General features: G+C 44.9%; 1 protein-coding gene across 1 annotated transcript in view; it reads right to left on the bottom strand.

The window, feature by feature from the left end:
• The window catches only part of LOC147710284 (solute carrier family 2, facilitated glucose transporter member 8-like), a 171,881-nt gene that overhangs the window by 88,571 nt on the left and 59,195 nt on the right, over positions 1-24,115 (bottom strand). The window contains exons 5-7 of the mRNA XM_086919341.1: positions 22,804-23,015; positions 12,512-12,661; positions 12,288-12,396 (exon numbers count right to left, since the gene is read on the bottom strand). Coding sequence (XP_086775467.1) covers positions 12,288-12,396; positions 12,512-12,661; positions 22,804-23,015 — 471 coding nt within the window. The remainder of the gene's footprint in view (positions 1-12,287; positions 12,397-12,511; positions 12,662-22,803; positions 23,016-24,115) is intronic.

Here is a 24,115-nt window from a genome sequence, read left to right as displayed (position 1 = left end):
GTACCTTTAACAGCAGTGACCCTTAACCTTGTAACAGACTCATTCCAGAATTAGAAGAAGGCATAAACCAGTACCTTGCAAAGGGCACAATAAAGGAGGGTGACCCAGCCCAGCCTCCTTCAGACGATGACATGCGGTGTGTCCCGCGCTGCGGGCTGGGGCAGAGCTATTTATGGTGCGACCTGGCAGCAACATCACTCAGGTTTAATGGGCCAAGAGTGCCGCCTCCTCCAGGCAGTGGTGCAGGGAGGGGTATGAAGTGCCCCGTCTGTCAGGCATCCCACACTGTGGGTTAGGGCGGGGCTATCATGGTGCTACACGGCAGCATGAGCACTCAGGTGCAATGGCCCAATAGCCCCTCCTCCTACAGGCAGTAGTGCAGAGTGGGGTTTTAAGTCTCCCATCTCTGTCAGATGTGAATAGATATATATATATATATATATATATATATATATATATATATATATATATATATATATATATATATATATATATATATATATATATATATATATATATATATACATACATATATATATATATATAAATATATATATATATATATATATATATATATATACATACATATATATATATCCATACTAATATATATATGTGTGTAATGTGTATATATATATATATATATATATATATATATAAATATATATATATATATATATATATATATATATATATATATATATATATATATATATATATATATATGTGTGTATATATATATCCATACTAATATAATAAAGAGAGAGCCCAAACATCAGATGCTTGGTGAGTGAAACTTTAAAAAAAATCAATACATTCTTGTGTCCGGCTGTACACGTTGATATCAAAATTCTGAAACCCAGCTTTAAATTGTTGATTTTGGTATTGCTAAATGATGTCCTTGATACTATCTTTGTTTAGTTGTTACTAGTGTGCTTTTGGGGAAAGACAGCAATCCATACTAATATAAGGTAGAGAGAGCCCAAACCTTTGAGGCAGGTAATCTCAGGAACCACAGCACCAATAACAACACCCAATACAGCGTTGGAAAGGGCAGTTGCAGCAGAAGGACATACGCTATGCAGACGCCCACCATATACATTTAAAAGGTACAAGAACCGTGCCAGCGAAGTAGTCCCTTGTGGGCGTGTCTGCGTTGTGCTGTGGGCGTGTGCTGGTGGCGTGAGAAACGATGGGGGCGTGTGGTACATTCCGCCCTTTATGCCATGTCTCATATCATGTGCTAATCCCACCGTGCTCCCTTTAAATACTCCTGCACCCCATAATCATAACCCACCCTTACTCCTTAAAATACCCCAACACCCTTAAACACTAACCCTTCTTAACCCTATAAATATACCCTGTACTCCAAAACCCAAACCTATCCTAAACCCTAAAAATACCCCTGTACCCAAAAACCAAAACCTAGCCCTGAACCCTAAAAATAACCCTGTACCCCAAAACCCAAACCTACCCCTGAACCCTAAAATACCCCTGTACCCAAAAACCATAACCTAGCCCTGGACCCTAAAAATACCCCTGTACCCCAAAACCCATACCTATCCCTAAACCCTAAAACTACCCCTGTACCCTATAACCCAATACTATATCTGAACCCTTATAATACACAAACACCCCAAAACATATACCTCAGTACCCCAAAACATATACCCCTATACCCATACTTACCTTATCCAAACATTTAAAAAAAACATGCTAATGGGTGTTTACCCTCCCCCGGTAAGTATATTGGTGGCGCGGCGGCCCACATCTCCAGCAACATACTCATATTTTTTTCACCACCCATTTGAAAAATGCACAGGTCTCTCTCATTGATGGCCAGCACTGAAATACACTTTTAGACACACCTCCCGCCACAAGTTCTAGATTTGCGAACTTTAAAGCTGGGGAGCTACGTTCGAATCTCGGCATCAGCTCAACATCCTGTGATTCCAAGCAAATCTCTTTGTCTCCCCGTGCCTACCACAAATGAATGTGTTCTTCTGTAATGTAAATTGTGTTCATGCCATGTTGTCGAGTTTGCGCTATATAATATTGCAAGGAAAAATATTGTAGGGAAACTCGAGTTCACACACTACTGAACGCGCACTCTTAAGTGCATCAGCAGTGCACTGTGAATCTGAGCGTTTCACAGGCCTGTCACAGATAAGAAATGCTATCAAAACGAAATCCTACAAAACAATATACTACTGGCCGGCAGCAATTCATACCCGGAAAACGTCGAGACGGGCTGCTAGTATATGTATATCTGCTAACGCTGCTGTAACCTTCATGAATTAAAGTACCTTTTGCCAGCATCTTTGGGATTTGTTGGTCTTTTCCTCGTGAAATCTCCGTGACATTGGTGATTTAGGAGTGACCTGTGCTGTTGACATATATATATACTAGCAGCCCGTCCCGACGTTGGCCGGGTATTAATTAATTGTGTATATATATATATATGTGTATATATATATATCTATATCTATGTCTATATATATATATATACTAGCAACTCGCCCCAGCGTTGCCTGGGGCAGAAAGGGGCTGGGGGCAGTACACCCGCTCCCACCCCGACCCCCTCCCGCACCGACACCCTCCCGCCCCGACTCACTCCCCCCCTCCCGCACTGACTCACTCGCGCCACCCCACCCGCCCCGACTCACTCGCGCCCCCCTCCCGCCCCGACTCACTCGCACTCCGACATTTTCATTTACTGCTGCCTCCCCCTGCATCACACAGTTTCACTTTCCCTTTCCTTACCTGTGCCGCCGCTCCTCACTGCACAGCCGCTCGTCACTGCACCGCCGCTCCTCCTTCGTCGTCATCACGCATGTCGCGTCGCGGCCAGCGCTAGGTCCCGGCCGGCGCTACTTTCAGGGGACTACTTTGTTTAGAAACATAATTTTTTTTATTTACTCTTTTTTTAAATTTATATAGCCTATGTCCATCTACACACCCTGACATTTTCATAGATGTATTGGGTGTGTAGATTGGCGCTGTGGTTCCCGAGTTTACCTGGCCAAAAGGTGCAAGTTCTCTCTTTATAATAGTAGTATAGATATATATATATATATATATATATATATATATATATATATATATATATATATATTGCCATATATTATATATTCCCCCACAAACTGACCTCCAGCATTTAACTGAATGATCTTCCATCCACTCATAGTGCGACACTACAGGTTGGTGATGAGATCGTTCATAGCTTTTTACCATAGCATAGTTGAGTCCATCGTCTGTTTTATGCCTTGCTTGATTTTCATTTTACCTCTGACAAAACAAGACAGGGGGTAGTTCCATAAACTCGGACCATGCCTCTTTTATAGCAAGGTCAGTAATGAATTGATGGAGGTCTTTAAATAGTGGAATAGACTGCATTTAGGGCTTACTGGGAGATGTAATCTTATAACAATGATTATTCTGCCTCAATATTTGTATTTCTTCGGCGCTATACTGCTATACCTTCCTTAGGTTTTTAAAAATAGAATCGAAGCCCTTTGGAAAAAGTTTGTCTGGAATTAGAAAAAACCTAGATGCAATATACAGTACCTTCAATTACCTTGTGATCGAGGGGGAATGTTTTTACTAACATTACGGGTGTATTCTCTGACCACCTTTGTTTTTCATTTTACTATAGTCTTGGGACTAAGATGTTGGCCATTGGGTCCAAACGATTTAAACTATTTACCTTGGGGGAGGACATTAAACCATATTTACGCTTTATAGATATGGTTTATTTCAAGAGGACAAGACTTAAGACCTTCCAGCTCTATCATCATATTTGAACCTATTAAAAAAAAATATTCATTGATATTGCCCCTTATAAGCAATACAGTCTATTGGGTTACAGTCCGAATCTTCCATTGTCTGTTCATCAAGGCTGGTTCAGTTGCTGGGTGGGTTAAGAACTTTACATTAGGTGAACATTATGTGGATACAACTTTGTTATCCTATGAGGCTCTCCAGCAGTGATTATCTCTTCACCGCCCCCCCCCCCCACCCACCCATATCTCCAACATTGTGATTTTCTTTTGAGCTTGGAAGTGGAAGAGGTAAACTGTGTGCAGAATAACTTCTTAGAGTTTATTATGAAACTGACTCGTAAGGACATAAATGTTCGGTCTACAAAATGATTCTTGCAGTTGAGATTGAAGGGAGAATTGATTTATTTCCACTTAGAGCTGATAAATGGGGTTTATATTTGGGGGCTGAGAAGACATATAATGAAATTGAGATTAGTAATATTCTTACACAGTCAGTTTTGAATGTGCCTCGGGTCAAGGCCTATCATTTCAAATTTCTAAACGATTTGTATTATACACCATATTGTTTGTACAGAATGACGATAATGCAGAATAATCAATGTTTTTGGTTTGTGGGAGATGGAGCGGGAGCTGTTTATATCTTTGCTGCTTGTATATGTATTTTTAGGTAGTGGGACTAAAACCTTCAGAAACTGAATGGCATTTTTCTCATAAATTTTATATAGGGCCATAACTGATAATACTCAGGCAGTCCCCTATTATTCCATCTGTAGTAGATGGTATTCATTTTTTGTTATTTGTCTGGCCAGACTAGTTCTAGCACAACACTGGTTGCTAAGTGTAGCTCCAGATCCAAAGGTATAGTGCCAGAAATATCTATTGTAGAAAAATGACAGTTGTCGATCTAGATTAAACCTTTGGTGGGTCCGATTGAGAGTGTCTGAGGTTTTAGCTGGTCATGATCTATCATTGTGAAAACATATGGTATTATGTGATTCTTCTTCCATGAGTTTATAATTTGATTTATTTTCATCCAACACACACTGCACTATAAGGTTTGCTATCTCCTGCCCCCCTGGTTCATTGGTGTTGGTGCCATTATTATTGATGGAATTCCTTTTTGTTGTTGTGATGAATTTGTACTTTGTGATGTGGTTTTCAATAAATAAAAATAAATTAAAAAAGAGCAAATATTTTGCAAGGCTTCCGGTTCTTTTGAATTTACTTCATCCAAGCATCTCTGTTGTGTTCATCATAGGAAACTACCCTCCAATATACTAAGTAATGCATTTGCATGGTTTGATAAGCAATATCAGTGGTATCCAGTTCCTCCTGTAGAATTTGTTCAAACAATTGGTCTTGAGCATGGATGGCATGTGGTACGGTTGCAGAAGATGTACTAGCCTCTTGAGCATCCCTCTTCCTTCTCAATGTCTCAGCAATAAACTGTTGTTCATGCCGTGCATTAAGATGTTTGTGACTCATTGTGGTCAATAAGCTGCATTTACCTCTGTTCCCCTTGCTCAGCTTCTTCTCACAGAGCTATCTCTCTCACAGAGAGTGCAAGCAAACTATTTCAATATTAATGTGTTCACATTTCACATTGGACGTGTGTGCTACAGAATTGATTTACACACAGAGATCTCTTTTTAATGTTATAACAGGGACTTCAGCATATGCAGAATGTTGCTACTTTTATTTTGATAGGACTTTGCTTTAAACACACACACACACATGCCCACACTCCTCCATCTGCTCTGGCATCTAGTGATTTTTCTGTTCTACCGTAATGGCCACTAACACTATGCATAGCACCCTGCTTCTATATCAGAGCCGAATGACGTACTACTGAACAATCCTTTTCACACTTATTCAATTGATACGGTCTGCCCACCTGATTCCACCCCATCAGAGGCACTGACTCCACTCTAATCGCCATCTGTTAAAATCTGAAGGCAGCTGTGGGTAATAATAGTGTGGTGACTTTACTGCTGTTGGACCTTGTTACTGCCTTAGATAAAGTCTGATACCACACTTTTGTACTGAGACTAGAGGCACCTGACATCCAAGGAAATGGTCTAGAAGTGGTTTGAACTGAATCTTCTACTTCCTTGGAGACAGGTCTAGTGGGATCTTACTTCGCCCTTTTACCTTTGCTTTTGCCACCACCAGCTGTTCACACACAGATTATTCTTAAACTAGAGACCCCATGGGAACCAATCCCCACAAAACTAAAACATTACCTCCAACCCATCAGCCAACAGGTGTGGAGGATCCTATTGAAACTGAGCTCTTCAAAAACACATCCTAACCTGCAGTCAATGAAAGAAATACCAATCTATGAAACATCTTTCACCAGGATCTAATGCCCACATTACAAAGGACATCGACTGGATTAAATAATGTGTGAGGGATCATAGACTCTTGGTTATAACTCATGCCACAAGTTAATCAATTCACAGAAAATGCTTCTCACACAAAGCAAACTCAATGCATCTATGTTTCTAAGAGTAGTGACAGACTACCATTGCCCTTGGGCTACTTTCCGTCAGCTATCCAACTGAATTCTACTGAGGGGTTCCACACTCCCTATGTTTAAGACTTTAAAGATTTTAAAATGCAGAAGCAAGACAACTCCTGATCATATCACACTATCTCTCCACACACTTCCACGCCTACTCATGGCAAGATGCTCCACATTTAAGGGACTTTATGTTGCCCAAAAAACCATCTACCAATGAGTCGATACTTTATGCAAACAAATCTCAGAGATACTTGCAGAAGAGGACAATTTCCTCTACATCAGCATCACTATTAGCCAACCCATCCGATCCCACATAAAGGTGTGCCTCAATAGAACCTCCTCCTTAGTGCATGCATCAGAATTAATGCATGCATCAGAATTATGAAATTCCCTTCCAGGAAGGGCAAACAATATTCAAACCACTTGGATTCAGGAAGATGAAAAAGAGATGGCTTTTCCCAAATAGTTGATGTAGGATTGCACTGAGAAAGAGTTACCACCACTATTTCACATTACCTAATGGACAACAGATAGCCAGTGACCTTGCTCACCTAAAATGCTGGACCAAATCTCAACCACATTCACGGCAAACACAATCACAAGCAAATTCTATTTGGTTCAGCTTTGTGCTAAAGAACAGGTACACAACTGCAGTGATATGAGATGTGCAAGTCATTACTCATCACAAACAACATCAACATCCTTTCTGTAAGGCCACATCCACATCCCATTACTCCACATAAGACACACTATTAATATAATGTTATGCTTTCTATCGCTCACTCAAGCACAGCAACAGATTTCAAGATAAGAGCACCAGTCCGGGCAACACACATGACACCAAAATAGTTCAGAAATGAATAGCAATAACAAATAACACTTTTCCAACCAAGCATATCCTACAGAGTGTGTACTAGCCATCAACCAAAGCACAATTGTGCCTAATTAGGGGCACGAAGCAGTCTTAAATGCAACTGCAATGCAACAGCATCTATATTATATAATAGTCTAGCTAGTCTGACAAAAGGAGCATGCACCTATATTTTGTGGGGGGAGGTGCATGGGTAATGAAGTCGCCAAGAAACCTTCATTACCAAGATACATTGACAAACGGCTGGTTATCAAACCCATGGCAATACACAAATGGATAGCAGTATAATAACAGGCATGCTGAAAATGGCATTGGATTTCAGAATGATTTCCGTGATCTAGGCTTCACGGGAAGGGTACCTTCAAATAACTCATTGAAGGTGTTGTGGACTATCTATTATCATAGGATTAGCAACAAATAGTGGTCAGAATATGGAAAGTTATTCCCAAGTTGCGAGGCCCGATCAATGTCTATGAGATATAGACTCATTGGCCAGATACATAAATCCTTCAGCATTCTGCTTTCCTGGAGGCATGGGATTTTGGAAGATGACAGCAATGGTGGAATACATCCAAGAGTGATGATTCAGTCATGAATACTACTATGCTCATTTAGTGCACAGTGATAAATTGGGTAGTAAAATCCAGCAAAGGTATTTGCCTCATGATTGTAAGATGATTGACTAAAGATGAGGCATAATATCTATGTGGCATATCAATAATCCTGCGCATCCTTATTCAGACTGTTAACACCAAACCATTTGCTGTGGTCATTGCAGATGGGGACAGGGAGCTTGTCAACAATGAGCAGCTTGAGGGAATTGACCAAATTCTATAATTTTGCAAGCTACAATAGTGGCGGATCTTTGGAGTGGAACTACTGGACCACTTACGGTTATAGAGCTAAACTCTCCAGCCTCCTTCAGGTGACCCCCATTAATATGCCTGTTAGACCTGTCAGCCCTAGGGTGGTCTTTCCCTATTTTTTTCGCCCTGGCCTAATTTTTTCCCACCTTCTTTTTGTTGGCCTTAGGTCTCCGGCACCTTCCCATTGCTAATCAATGCTAAGGTGCAGGTGCTCTCTTCCCCCAATATGGCTGCCACTAACCCCTGCTACTGCAGCGTGGTCTTTTTAGTCGCACTCTAGTTGCCAGGAGCTGGCTGAAAACCCTAAACATTGTAGCCATTCCAGCCTGCCTTGCCTGCCCACAGTTAGAGTAGGGAAGCTCCTGGAACCTTCTAGAATAGGGGCGGAGCCTGGTTTTGCCGCCGTAGAGGGTGGTCACCTGACCTGGGCATAAAAAAGAAAAGGGAGGGAAACTTTCCATTCAGTTGGGGCATCACTGACCTGGGGGACCCTACGCAGGAGACTTAGGTGGTAGGGCCTAGTCAGGAACCTATACCACTAGGGGTGACAGGGTTTAGGCGCTGCCCACCAAGCTGAGTAAGGAACACTGATCTAGCCCACTGATCTGGCCCGGCGGGAGGGGAACCCAGAGACCACCTGAAGTGACCTGCTGACAAGCCTTCAACTCAAACTCCCCCCTCCTCAAGAAACCAAGACTCTACTTCACAAGGACGCAGGAACTAACAAGCGCCGAGAAGACCCCTTTTCTGTGCCCCCAAAGACTACTGGGGATCAACCAGGTACAGGGCTGTGTCCACTCTGCGCCCCTTTTCCTCAACCTGGGCCCCTGCGCTGTCCTGCCTAACTCCCCCTGACTGAACTGTCTGAATTGCTGTCTTGTCTGACCTGATCTGGCTACCCCACGCTAGCTCCCTGAGCTGACTGAACTGCCTGTGGCTCAAGCGCGGTAACCGCCTGCAGAAGCGCTCCCCCCTCTCAGCGCTGGGACCCTGTGTTGTTCTGCCACTGGGCGGCCTGTCCTGAGGGAACTGACCGAGTTGAAAAGACTGGCAAGCGCTTTCCCTACGTTGCGCTGGCACCCCAAACTGCCTGGCTCCAGCGTCCTCCGCGGAAGCCCTGAAGGAGCACTGTGTCCCCCGTGTTGCTTCAAGCCTCAAGCGCCGTCATACCCCATGGGCGCTGTGCACCCTGCCCCTCCACTGGCGCTGGTGCCCCGCAACTGCCCCCATCACAGCGCTGGGCCGAGTGAGGCCTACAGGAGGGCCGGAGCCCTCCCTCCCCGCCAGAAGCCATCGCACGGGCCCGGGAGGGCCGAAAACGGAGGTAATACCCCGAGGTGGCGGGCAGAAGCCCTGAGACCGCCCCACCTACGGGGGGAGACTGCTGTTGGTCTCCGTTGGCCCTAGTTAGCCCCTTCAAGAATTGGAACGGGGCCAGGACCCCAAAAGACACCGTGGGGACTCCATTGACAAAAAAAAGTTAACCCCTGCCTGGGGTATAGTTGAATGGCAGCCGCGGTAGCCTTATACCTGGCCAATGTTGGGATTAATGAAATGCTAATTTTCAGCCTGATGCAGGGCTTATTGGGGCCTAATGAAATACTTGGTGCTGAGTAATGGAATGGTTATGATTCCCTGATGAAAATGTTTATTCCTAATGAAATGCACATGTTCACTTGATGCCTTACTTATGGTTGCCTTAATGAGAAGCACATCTTTACCTGAGGCCTGGCTCCCTTTGCCTACTGGAAGGTTTTACCTCTGCTGATTAACTGTTCTACACTTAATGAAAGGTTATTCCTACCCTAGGAGATATTGCCTGACCTGTGATGAAATGTTTACTCTTGTTAAAGGAGGTGTTTAGGTCTACGCAAAGTAATTGCTGCAAGGTTTAATCCTGATTAATGAAATGTTTTTCTCACATGTAATGACCTGCTGATTCCTGCAGCCTGGAAATGTTTATTGCTGGGTGATGCAACGTTTATGGTTCTAATGAAATGAGTTATTGCTACTGTGACTATTTATTTGCTCTAGATGATTTACAGAACGTGTTCCAGATAAAAGCTAGTGTTTTAATCAAGCTCACTGGTGTGGTCTCAGTCATTGCATGCATTTACCATCTTAGTGGATGTGTGTGCTGTGTAGTCACTTAACACCTAAGCTTTCGGGTGCCTACCTGCCCGGGCCAAGCTACCCCCCCGGGGAACTGGTGACCCCAGTTCCTACAATGCCCTTTTCTGAATTGCCGGTCATCCAATCTGGAGAGCACTGGATGAGCAAAAACTGCTTTGCCTGCCCTCTAACTGGTGAAATGCATTGTAGTGAAGCAGAACTATCGGGTTTTCATGCATTCTAATTTGCACCATAATGTTCTGACCATCCATCAGTCTATGGGTGTATGCTGCAAAGGTGAGAAGCAGTGATTGAATGGAATCAATTTTACATTTTGTGCAGTAAATTCTTAATCATTCATGGTCTTATTTAAATGGTATAGGTGGCAAACGGACTTGATAAATCTTATTTTAGTTCTTTAGGGGAGTTTTGTTTGCCTGATTGCATCTTTTAAATAATAATAATATGAACATTTATAAAGCGCCTGGTTACACCCACTGGTGTGTCCCCGCGCTATGATACCTATTTGCAATGAAAACAGCAAAGGACCTAGGCACACATAAATAGTAGATCTTCACAGTATGGGCAAATATGCAAGTGCTACATTATAATTTAGCCTTAAAGTCCGCTGGACTTTAATAGCCGGTATAGCCCTGCTACGAAGGGCTATAAGGCTATTAGAACATTCTGCCACTAGAGGGCAGGATGTTCTAACAAATAAAAGAAAGCCTTCAGGGAGCGCTAGGGGATTAAATCCCCTAAGGCTCCCTTAAGCCTTTGTTCTCAGCCACAAAGAGGCATTGGAATGTTGGGGCTCCGGACTTATACCCGCCATTATAAGACTAGAGCACTCCATTGTTTTCAATGGAGCTTCCAACGTTCCAATTTTCTAATAAACATCAGATGGAAGGAACGGTCTTCAGAGATGTTGTGAAATGTTCAGTCTTTTAATTTCTTTCAAGATTCAATGATCAGTGGACAAATCAGCCGACACGTGTTTCATCACATTAGGAGAATTGCTCTGCGACTTCCTCAGGGCTGGGAAAGGTGATACATACTTAGTGGCTTTACATTGTAGGAGTCTTAAAATGCAACTGTTTGATCCAGAGATTCGAAAATCCGGTGGCGATGGACAAGTGGAAACCTGCAACACCATATAGTGGAGAAAGGATCTTCTTATGTGTGGGATACAAGTTCCCAAGATGGTGACGGCAAATGTCAATAAATTTGATGTGCACTCAATTAAAAAAAAAATTGTGAGGTTCTATCTGCAAGGTGAGAATAGTTCTGGGCCATGTGTTGGTGACGGATAGGAAGTACACAACAAAACATTGTCCTAAAACAAAGTGTATAGTTCTATTGATACCTGTGTATAGACAAAGAAAATCTGGATAGTCTGTGAGGGAAAAATGGAAAACGTAGAGGGAAGGTAGTAAGCAGAACATTTCTAATACTCAGTATTTATCATGTGGGTAAGCATAAAACTAATAACAGACAGTGAAAATGAGAGTTAGAATAAAAATGAGAAAAAGGAGAGTAAGGCAATTTATGACAAGGTTTAAGAAAAAGGGGAAAACACCCTAGAGCTCACTGCTCAGCCGGTGATAATAACAACCCAGCTGGGCTCGGTCCAGTATGTATGTATCACCTGTATTGCTTGTATCCTTTCCCAGCCCTGAGGAAGTCGCTGAGTTATTCTCCTAATGCAACGAAACACATGCCGGCTGGTTTGTCCACTGATCATTGAATCTTGAAAGAAATGCAAAGACTGAACATTTCACAATATCTCTGAAGACCGTTCCTTCCATCTGATGTTTGTTATATTTTAGCACTTGCATATTTGTCCATACTGTGATGATCTACTATTTATGTGTGCCTAGGTCCTTGGTTGTTTCTGTTCTGTGTAGGTTTTGCCCACACTCAATTGGGGGATTATAGGGATTTTCCCCTCTCCTAGCTGCACCATACTGATTGTTTTTCATTTTTAGACTTTGTGCGCATATGAAGCAGAGCGCCTAGATAATTCCCTGACCACCAAAACCCTTTCTTTGAGCTTTTCCCACCTGTTTGCAATGACTGCAGCAATCATCATCAATAAACCAACCCCATTGAACGTTCTGTGCTTTCTTTACCTGATGCATAGAGCAGCGGTTTCCGACCAGTTTTATCCACCAGACAGATGAACAAAACTGTAAAAACGAAGAGTATAGCCCCTACAACAACAGCTGCCATGCCACTCTCCTGTCAATGCCAAAAACAGAAAACAAGATTACTTAGGCAAAGTGATGTGTTCTAACAAAAAACAACACATTGACCTTCAGCTCCTTTCTGGCCTTCAGAAAGAGCACCATTGTACCTGGAAATTGGCTTCTTCAATGACGATTTCTGCATAAAAGATGAAGGAGTACATCCCGGTTAATTGTTGGAAAACCACCAGCAAGCTACATACAAATAATGGTGCAGAGATAGTAGGATCCAGCAGGTCGGCCATGTGGAATTTCTCTCCCTGGTGGAATAAGATGAAAATATAGTGGGTTACTAACAAAGACTGCGCGCGGTCCATTGGGTGCCAGACAGTGTAAAAATAAGACCTGGTTCTCTATGGAGTCTTAAGCATTGGCGTAACAAATGCCCCCGCAGGACCCGAGGTGCGGGGGGCCCCGACTCTCTTCATTAAATGAAGGGGGCCCGGCCCCCCCTCAGCACTTCATTGAGAGCTGTTAGAGAGGCTTGCACTTAAGCAAGGCTCTCTCCCTCTAAAGCAGGTGCAGGCTGTCTGCAGCCTTCTCTGAGCCCCTCGCCCCCTCCCTGTGACTGAAGAGAAACAAAGTATCAACATACATTGTTTCTCTTCAGTCAGGGGTGCCAGGCCAAAAGAGGAGGGGGTGGGGGCCCCAGAGAGCAGCAGGCAGCACAGAGCACTGCTCGGGACCCTGACAAGGATGGGGGCTAGGGGCCCCAGAGAGAGAGGAGGCAGCACAGAGCACTGCTCAGGACCCTGACAAGGACGGGGGCTGGGGGGCCCAGAGAGAGAGCAGGAGGCAGAACCGAGCACTGCTCGGGACCCTGACAAGGACGGGGGCTGGGGCCCCAGAGAGAGAGGAGGCAGCACAGAGCACTGCTCGGGACCCTGACAAGGATGGGGGCTGGGGGCCCCAGAGAGAGAGCAGGAGGCAGAACCGAGCACTGCTCGGGACCCTGACAAGGACGGGGGCTGGGGGCCCCAGAGAGAGAGGAGGCAGCACAGAGCACTGCTCGGGACCCTGACAAGGACGGGGGCCCCAGAGAGAGGAGGCAGCACAGAGCACTGCTCGGGACCCTGACAAGGACGGGGGATGGGGCCTCAGAGAGAGAGGAGGTAGCACAGAGCACTGCTCGGTACCCTGACAAGGACGGGGGCTGGGGGCCCCAGAGAGAGAGGAGGCAGGAGAGAGCACTGCTCAGGACCCTGACAAGTACGGGGGCTGGGGGGCCCAGAGAGAGAGGAGGCAGCACAGAGCACTGCTCAGGACCCTGACAAAGATCGGGGCTGGGAGCCCCAGAGAGAGAGCAGGAGGCAGCACCGAGCACTGCTTGGGACCCTGACAAGTACGGGGGGGCTGGGGGGCCCAGAGAGAGAGGAGGCAGCACAGAGCACTGCTCTGGACCCTGACAAGGATGGGGGGGTTGGGTTGGGGGCCCCAGAGAGAGAGGAGACAGCACAGAGAACTGCTCGGGACCCTGACAAGGACGGGGTGGGGGCCCCAGAGAGAGAGCAAGAGGCAGCACAGAGCACTGTTCGGGACCCTGACAAGGGTGGAAGTGGGGGCCCCCAGAGAGAGCATTCTCCAGGGCAAAGCTCAAAATGGTGCCCTCAGGTAAGCATTCTTGTTAGAAGCACCTTGTGGGCGTCCGCAGGGGGGCAAGGGGGGCCGAGAAGGGTGCAAGGCAGAGGGGAGAAAGGTGCAAGGTAGAGAGGAGAAGGATGCAAGACAGAAAGGAGATGGGTGCAAGGCGGAGAGGAGATGGGTGTAAGGCGGAGGGGAGAAGGGTGCAAGACAGAGAGGAGAAGGGTGCAAGGCAGAGGGGAGAAGGGTGAAAGGCAGAGAGGAGAAGGGTGCAAGGCAAAGAGGAGAAGGGTGCAAGGCAGAGGGGAGAAGGGTGAAAGGCAGAGAGGAGACAGGTGCAAGGCAGAGGGGAGAAGGGTGCAAGGTAGAGGGGAGAAGGGTGCAAGGTAGAGAGAAGGGTGCAAGGTAGAGAGGAGAAGGGTGCAAGGAAGAGGGGAGAAGGGTGCAAGGAAGAGAGAAGGGTGCAAGGTAGAGAGGAGAAGGGTGCAAGGCAGAGAGGAGAAGGGTGCAAGGTGGAAAGGAGATGGGGCAAGGCGGAGGGGAGCAGGGTGCAAGGTAGAGAGGAGAAGGGTGCAAGGCAGAGGGGAGAAGGGTGCAAGGCAGAGGGGAGAAGGGTGCAAGGTAGAGAGGAGAAGGGTGCATGGTAGAGGGGAGTAGGATGCAAGGTAGAGAGGAGAAGGGTGCAAGGTGGAGGGGAGAAGGGTACAAGGTGGAGGGGAGAAGGGTGCAAGGCGGAGAGGAGAAGGGTGCAAGGTAGAGAGGAGAAGGGTGCAAGGCAGAGGGGAGAAGGGTTCAAGGCAGAGGGGAGAAGGGTGCAAGGCAGAGGGGAGTAGGGTGCAAGGCAGAGAGGAGAAGGGTGCAAGGCAGAGAGGAGAAGGGTGCAAGGCGGAGAGGAGAAAGGTGCAAGGCGGAGGGGTAGAAGGGTGCAAGGCGGAGGGGGAGAAGGGTGCAAGGCAGAGGGGAGAAGGGTGCAAGGCGGAGGGGAGAAAGGTGCAAGGCAGAGGGAAGAACGGTGCAAGGTAGAAAAGGTTGCAAGGCGGAGGGGGAAAAGGGTGCAAGGGGGAGGGGAGAAGGTTGCAAGGGAAAGGGCGAGAAGGGTGCAAGGCAGACGGTAGAAGAGTGCAAGGGGGATGGTGATGAAGTAAAAAATGTGCCCTCCCCTGAAAACATTTCTGCGGACGCCCATCGCAACGCACACTACTTTGTGAGAGAGAGTGGAGTGAGAGAGAGAGTGGAGTGACAGAGGGTGGAGCAAGAGAGTGAGTGGAGCAAGAGAGAGAGTGGAGTAAGAGAGAGAGAGCAGAACAAGAGAGAGAGTGGGGCTAGAGAGAGAGAGTGGAGCAAGAGAGAGGGTGGAGAGAGAGAGAGTGGAAAGAGAGTGGAGAGAGACAGTGGAGCGAGAGAGTGAGAGAGAGAGAGAGAGAGAGAGTAAAGAGAGAGAGTAGAGAGAGAGAGAGTGGAGAGAGAGAATAGAGAGAGTAGAGAGAGATTAGAGGGAGTAGAGATAGAGTAGAGAGAGTAGAGCGAGAGTAGAGAGAGACAGTGGAGAGAGACAGTGGAGAGAGAGACAGTGGATAGAGAGACAGTGGAGAGAGAGAGAGTGGAGAGAGAGAGAGTGGAGAGAGATAGTGGAGAGAGAGTAGAGAGAGAGTAGAGAGAGACAGTGGAGAGAGAGCGAGAGTTGAGAGAGAGTGGAGAGAGAGTGGAGGGAGAGTGGAGAGAGACAGTGGAGAGTGAGAGAGTGGTAGAGACAGGGTGGAAAGAGAGAGAGTGGAGAGAGAGTGGAGAGAGAAAGTAGAGAGAGTGGAAAAAGAGAGTGGAGAGAGAGAGGAGAGAGAGTAGAGAGAGACAGCGAAGAGAGAGAGAGAGAGAGTGGAGAGAGAGTGGACAAAGAGAGAGAGAGAGAGAGAGTGGAGAGAGAGTGGAGAGAAAGACAGTGGAGAGAGAGATTGGAGAGAGAGAGAGAGAAAAGAGAGAGAGAGTGGAGAGAGAGAGAGAGAGAGAGAGAGAGAGAGAGAGAGAGAGAGAGGAGAGAGAGTGGAAAGAGACAGTGGAGAGAGTGGAGGGAGGGGAGAGAGGGGAGAGAGTGGAGATAGAGAGAGGAGAGAGAGGAGAGAGTGGAGAGAGAGGAGAGAGTGGAGAGAGAGAGTGGAGAGGGTGGAGAGAGAGTGGAGAGAGAGAGAGAGAGTGGAGAGAGAGAGTGGAGAGAGAGAGAGTAGAGAGAGTTGAGAGTGGGAGAGTCGAGAGTGGAGAGAGAGTGGAGAGAGAGAGAGAAGGAAGAGTAGAGAGAGAGAAGGGAGAGAGAGAGTGGAGAAAGAGTAGAGAGAGTGAGAAACAGTGGAGAGAGAGACAGTGGAGAGGGAGCCAGTGGAGAGAGAGAGAGTGGCGAGAGAGTGGAGAGAGAGAAGGGAGAGTAGAGAGAGAGAAGGGTTTGAGTGAGAGGCAGTGGAGAGAGACAGTGGAGATAGAGTGGAGAGAGACTGGAGAGAGAGTAGAGAGAGTAGGGAGAGTGAGAGAGTGGAGAGAGAGACAGTGGAGGGAGAGACAGTGGAGGGAGAGACAGTGGAGAGAGAGAGAGACAGTGGAGATAGAGTGGACAGAGTTGAGAGAGAGAATGGAGAGAGAGAGATAGAGTGGAAAGAGAGTAGAGACTGACTGACTCAGAGTCTAAATACTGACTGACGGAGAGACTGACTGGCTGAGAGACTGACTGGCTGAGAAACAGACAGAGAGAGAGACTGACTGACTGAGCAAGACTGGCTGACTGACTGAGAGATAGAGAGACTGACGGAGAGAGACCGAATGACAGATAGACTGACAGAGAGAGAGAGAGAGACTGACAGACTGACTGACTGACAGACTGACTGACTGACTGAGAGAGACTGAATGACAGAGAGAGAGACTGACTGACTGAGAGAGAGAGACTGACTCATTGAGAGAGAGAGAGAGAGAGAGAGTGGGAGAGACTGTGATGGAATTGGGGTCACAGTGTGTATGAAGCTATGCAATGCCTCTTAAGATTGCGATTGTCTACTAATAAAAATGTATTATCAAATAAGTGCTCTTTGTAGTTACATCTGCTTTTGAAATACTGTATTGTCGCTCTGTCTAATGTTTTAAAACAGAAACAAGAAGGAGCAGTGGGCCCGATGTTTATATCATGACAGGAGTCTGCATCAGGAAACCCACCTAAAATTGGGCAAACATCCCTGGCATACCGATGGCAGGGACCCTGTAATGAATGGACCACCACCTATGAATGATAGCCTGCTGGCAGACTAAGCCCAACCTTTAACTCCACCATCCAGTGTTACTTATAACGGCTGTATTGGTGACAGTGGCGTAACAATTGACCCGCATCCCCTACAGAATGGCGGGTCGCTGGCCTGAGAGCTCTAGACTGGAACGGAGGATGGGAGGGGGTCCCTCCATATAGTTTGCAGGGGGGCCCCTCAAGTTTTGTTACGCCGGTCTCAAGAGCATATAACTTCACAGTAGCCTGGCTCATAATGCAAGACGTGGACAATCAGTTTGTATTGTATATGTTCAGGTGACTGAAAACAGCATCAGGTTTAATTCAGAGCTTGTACAACGAGAAGTAAGGTCCACTAAGGAAAGGAACTTTGGTCTCATTTACAAATTGATTGTTAAAGGACCATTGAACAATCAAAGTTAGTTGCACAGTATACTATTACTGCAAATACTTTTCATTAGTTCATCAGCTGAGAGGAGTTTTGTTTTAAAAAAGAAAACGAAGAACTGCTCCATGTGTGTACTAGAAAAAAGAGCAGATTTTGTGCCTAAACAATGTTAAGCTTTTGTGTTTTGCCTGTAAGTGTCTCAATTCTTAATTTGTTGAAAATAAGGAGTGGGTGGGGTGGGGTGGGTGAGGGGTAAAGTGGTCAGATGTTTGGCCTAATCCCTCTCTCCTGATAGCTATCCACGCTTCTCAACAATTGCCCTGGACACGGAGCATCATGCACCCCATCCTTTAAGGCATATAGATATAGAAGAAGGGGTACCAACAAATCAAATGATTAAGTGTAACTCCATAGGCTGTCCTTCTACTTCCAAGGGCCAATGCAGAAATAAGAAAAAAAGGACCATCCAAGTGGATCTAGCTGCAACTGCTCTGTAAATCCAAGCAGCTCCAGACAAGGGCCACAACAGTGTGAGAGGTTGCACAGAGAGTCCTGGTTCCCCCAAAATTAAACCAGGTTGTATCCACCGGGCATTACCAAAACAAGCACTGGTCTCCCTGAACCACAAATATGAGCAATAGCTCATAACTATAAAAAAGCTTAAAATATAAAGACCACACATGCTACTGAACATATCCTTTTCCCACAGTGGAAACACACTCACTCATACCTTTTACAATTGTGTGCTTCAAAGAAGGTGCAGGAGACAAGGATGGTGACCTGCACACCTGGGTGTGTAACCGGCAAGTGCAAAATAAATGGAGTTGTGTTCTCTTTCTAAAGTTGAAAATCAGGCAGGTGGCATTCATTTTAATGTTGTTGGAAAACATTTCAGGGCTAAGCACCTTTAATGATTTCGGCAAAAAAAAAAAATTATATTTAGTATAGATATGTGAAATATTGTGACAGCAAATTTCATAAAATCTCCAGCTAACATTTTTGTGCAGGAGGGGGCAGTAGAAACTGCAACATAACTTTTGTGTACATTTTATAAATGTTATTTAAATCTCTCAAAAAGTGCTGCAATAAGTAGGCGATAGGTCACCAATCACAATATAGTTGTATAATTTCATGGAATTTTGTGGATTACATTTATTTATTAAAAATGAACATGTGGATCAACGGATACAAATGAAATTCCACAAAATTACTATTCCTAAAAGGGTGGCATATATAATGTGTTGGTAGATAAATGTAGTGTTAGAGAACTATGTTAAATGGATATTTCACATTCCTACTATGGTACTATACGTCATGTTAATCAAGTATATGTTTGTCAGAAATTCCAGTGAAATTTCCAAATACGTGTAAAATCCAATATTGAAATAATGCAAACTGATTGTAGGAAATTAGGTTATTAGTAGGCCAGAGTGGAACCAAAAAGCCCCACAGAACTCCGCAAATGGGCTGATAAATACTCATCCGGCTCTTTGTACAGTTTTTTTCACTCCAGTAGCTCATTTTACATTGACAATCAGTGCAAACGACCCCATGCAGTGCACGTGGGTGCACCCATTTTGTTGTACCTGTTTTCTCTTCTATTCTGTGGATTGTGCTGGGCATATTTTAGAACCTGCTATAATCTATGTCAATCCACCCCATTCCACTCATTCACCCCTCATTTACTTATTTTTTTATCTGTGTGTGTTTTTTTGTGCATGTATGTTATGTTTTTATCTTTTTTTTAAACTTTTTTGTGACTTTTTGTACTTTTTTTATTTTCCCTTTTCTTCCTTCAGTTCTTCATTTCTGCTTTGCATTGTCCTACTTCTTTTTTTCTTCATTTCACCCAACAAGCAGCAAACGGCAGCGCTAGTTCGGCAATTTTAGCAGGCAGCAGGCCGGAGAGAGGTTACACCCTACCGGAACGTCAGATGCTGTGGGGGAGAATGTGTCATTGCATGTGCCACAGCACAGGGGTAAAGCACACCTCGCAACAGGGCGGACCTAATCATTATACAGGACATGCTGGGTGTTGAGATTGTGTGCTTTGGTGGGAAATTATTTTTGGTTTCTAAAAATGCTCAAAACGTATTCCAAATAACATGTTAATCACACTCAGAGGTAAGTTCAATTTATGTGATAAATAAAATCTGGTCCAGCGTGAGGTAGCAAAGTGCCCAGTGCTACCTACTAGGGGCTCGCTTGGTCTGATTATTCAAAAAATTATGCAGACTCCTATATTCTGTCACAAAGAAAGTACTATAACAGGAAGATGGCTTTCTCTGTGCCTTTGTTTATGTAGCTCATTGAGTCCCAGGCTCCCAGTTATTTGTAGTATGCATTGAAAAAGGAGACTGAGTTGGCCCATCAAAGTGGATGGAGAAACAAAGGAAATTTGTTGCACTGCATAAATAGTTCAAAATGTAGATTAGATTGAGGAAATTAGAAATAGGGCTTAGTTTTAGGAAATTAAGAATAGGACAATAGGCTATCTGATTTAGAAAAGTACAATGCTACTGCATCTGCCTGTCAAAATATATTTTAAGAGATTAACTGTAACACTCATTTTTTTAATCTTCTTTATTTCTTACTGCAGCACCCAAGAGCAAGAGGGCATCTTCAGAGCAGAGCAAAGGGTCTGCCACCACCAGTGCCGCAGTGGCGGAACTACCCCAGTAAGTCCTGTTATTATTATTTCCCTAACATTTACCTCTCCCACTGGTAGAATATTTTTGCCTTGTTTATTTTATTATACTGTCAACTCCTATATCTAATGTTTGTTAAATTCTTGTTATACCTGCATTATCTATATTTCATGTTTCTGTAGCTCACTTCCTCCTGTTTGAAGCTTTCTTCTTCATTTTTAGTAATTTTTCTCTCCCCTTTTATATATCTTGTGGTACTGTAAGACTAAGATAACAGATTTTGGTACTGTGAAGATTGCAGGCCCAAGTAAGCTAATATTCAACGTACATGTTTGTTAAGAAGGCTTTCTTTCTCATGCTCAGTCAAAACAGGAGAATGGCCATGGTCATTGACTCCCCAATGTTGCGTTATCATTAATGTATACATTATACCAGCAGTTTTCATGACAGTGCAGCATGGCAGGAAAGTAATGAGATCGATCCCATGCATTTGCCAAGCAAGACCATATGTCCTTCGTTGGCCACTCCACCCCTTCATTGCACTTCAATGACTCATTATAGCTGTTTCCCGCCATTACGAGAAAAAAGCTTTTGGTTGGCGTGACTACCTGGTTTTTATAGCATGTTAACCAACAAAGTGATAGTTTTTATAGAAGGTACTGCTAATCGAACTATAGTGAGGTATCGCTGTTGTACTTTGTTCAAAAATAATAATATTTTTATTTTATTGGTGTCTAAAATGGCAAAAATATTTTTTCCAGCCACAGAGACCACCAGTGCCAGTGCCAGCGGCAATGCCAGTGTGACGGAGGGGGCCCAGGAGGTTGGAGGAGGAGGAGGCCTACGGTGACGAGGACAGGTGGTGGTTAGCCACATTGCTTGCTTATTGACAAATAAAGTATACTGTATTTGTTAAGCACGGCAGGTATCCCACCCAATTTTCATTCATCACCTCCCTGCCGGTGGCATTGTGCTACCCATGACATAATTGCAGCATGGTTCATATCAGCACTGCAGTGTTGGTTGAGTAATGTATGTCTGCTTCAGTTAATGCTCCATTATGAAGTTTTCAATGCATTACAAAACGAAAACAAGGTGTGTTTATCAGTGCCCACTCAGTCACCTCCTACTAGTACTTCACTCCATTATCCTTTCCTAAGTTCTGTCCAAGTCTTCCAAAAAATTGAAAAATCCGTTCTTGGCATGTGCCATATTTTTCTGTCCAAGTAATTATGTATATATATTTCACAGCTTCCATAACGGAATTAAGCCTGTTCAAATTTTTCCCCTTTGTCATTCGTCAACTACAGTGACTGACTAAGCAAAAGCTTAGCACATGATGGTCAGGGACACCCAACCAAAAACGTGCTCCACTTAGCTTAACCCTTCTAACTTAACTTGCAGTAGAGTAACTTTCCTTACTGCCAAGTTAAGGTGTTGTTGAAAATAGTTTGTAGTGGAGGGCAAAGTCAGGTAGTAAAGTGGGACTAAATGGCTGATTTAGAGTTTGGTAGATGGGGATAAAACGTGAATAACTAGCCAAATAAAATGTATATTCCGTTCGCTTCCCTGTAATGCAGTGCTGTTTTCACTGTCAGCAGACAGGATAGCGGTGTTTATACCTGACATGTGTGATGTAGTATTATTATTATTCAAGTGGATCTTTGGAGTCAGAATAGGAATTGAAAGGCAGTCAGAGAAGAGCAGGACCATCAGAAAAAAAAGCAAGATAATACATTGTCCATTGCAGCTGCCCCAGCAGCAGACTTCAGGGAGTAGCAGACTCGATGCTAACATGCCTCCATTAATTTTGGCCAACAAGAATAATATTAATTTTGCCACATATATGCCTTACCCATTGACGAGAGGTCTTTTTTTTTAACACAAAGGGGGTCATTAGGATGGCTTATCCTACCGTGGAATGGGACCGCCCCCCCATTGGTGCGGGGGTCCCGTTCGTGACATGAGTATGCACCTGCCAAAGTGGCGGGCACATCCTGCATTCTTGCCATTGCGGTGGGCGGTGCTCTCAGCACCACCCGCCGCAATGCCAAGAAGGCATGTCGTGCACTTCCATGCACAACGTGGCAGGCACCGCGCGGTGCCTGCCATGTTGTGCATGGAACTGCAGGGGGGTACCATAGGTACCCCTCAAGGGCACCGCCCACCCCCGAGAATCCCTGGGGGCCAGCTACGGGCCTCCAATGGCGAAAACCGCCTGCCTTTCCGTGGTGGCATATTATCCCCGCTGCAATGCAAATATGGATGGCGGTGTCTCCCAGACACCGCCACCATGTTAGCTGCTTTTCCGCCCGGTCGACTCTTCGACCGGGCGGAAAACCGGCGGACAGTCTTTCTGTCTGCTGGGGTCCCCGCCGCCATAGTAATGTGGCGGGGGAAATTCTAGGCGGGTGGAGGTTTTTAGCAGGCGGATCGCCTGCTAACCTAATGACCCCCAAAGTGTCAGTTTAGTTTGTATGTACTGTTGCTTCTCTTGGTGCTTAGAAATAGAATGCTGGATAGGGTTCTTACCCAGGTCCTAATACTCTCTTCGATCTGATTAAGCTCAAATTCATGATCAGCATCAGGTCCCCTCAGAAAGATCAGAGCAGCCAAAGCATCAGAGCGTCTCTTCTGTTGCAGGAGAAATCGGGGCGATTCGGGCATCACAAACATGGCCAGAAGCATCATGAATGGGGAGAGGCAGCAGCACAAGGCGAGCCACCGCCAGGCAAAGACCATCCCTGCGGAAGCATGGAAATAATGATTAAGGGTCAAACTGCAAAACCTAATCGAACAAATTAATTATTATGAGGACTAAGCTAACCCCAGAAGGCTCTGCCCAGAAAAAAATCCTCTGTTAACAATATTGAGGTCCTTGAGCTTCTTCATACATAAGTTTATTTGGTATGCCCTCGGCATTAACTCTCTAGATGATTCTGTAACTAACTTATCTGTTGAGGAACCTTCAGATAATAGGATGTTAGGACCAAGTGCCTTTTCAAGGTGGGAATGGGATATTTCAGCTTGAACCTTTGTGAATGATACTCTTACATTTCTAGCCAGCATTATAGATACCTAATGTGTCCACTGGTGGCTTCCTGGGGCCATTTGCATGTAGATTCTTCCTTAATTTCTCTTGTATATCAAACCTGGCTCAGTATATTTTTCTCAGCTTTTATTGAATTTTCACAGATGATTTGTTCTTGTAACACTGTGGCACTGTAGCTATTCACATGTCTCATAAATCATCACTTATAATTAAAACCAGCCACTACCTTTTTTCATACTTTTTATATTTAACTATAACCTTTGTGCAATATTACCTTCACTGTTTGAATGTAATTGTTCTTATTTTTTGTTCAAAAATAACAGTTCGAAAATCAACTGTTAACCCAACAAAAGGACACTGTTCCTAACGCAGAGTGTAAAAAGGCACCCATGCTCTAGGGTGCAAATAGTCACCCGTACATTTAATAAGAAAAAGAAAGAGAAATACAAACAGAGAAAAGAAAAACCTTAGGTAAAGAATGCCCACAAGTGAGGTGAAAAGACGATTTTTGTCCTCTAATGCCCTCACATACCCCAAGGAGTGTCATGCTTCATCATTGGGCAGTTGCTCCTCGTTGGGCTGGCACTGCAATTCCCTACAGGCCCCCCGAAAGGGTCACTTTATCGCAGATCTTTTAAAGGACTGCCGGAGGGTGCATATGGGTGTGTGGGGTAGTAGGTACAATGAGGGTAAAAAAGGAGAAAGTGTGCATGCAAATTACTAAATGTGTTAAAAAGGGGTTAACATGCAGCAACAATGTAAACGTTGCACCCTTCGCAGTTCAGGAATCAC

Source organism: Lissotriton vulgaris, chromosome 5 (genome assembly GCF_964263255.1).
Source record: "Lissotriton vulgaris chromosome 5, aLisVul1.2, whole genome shotgun sequence".
In the NCBI taxonomy this organism is placed as follows: Eukaryota; Metazoa; Chordata; class Amphibia; order Caudata; family Salamandridae; genus Lissotriton; species Lissotriton vulgaris.
This window is presented reverse-complemented; position numbering and strand designations above follow the sequence as displayed.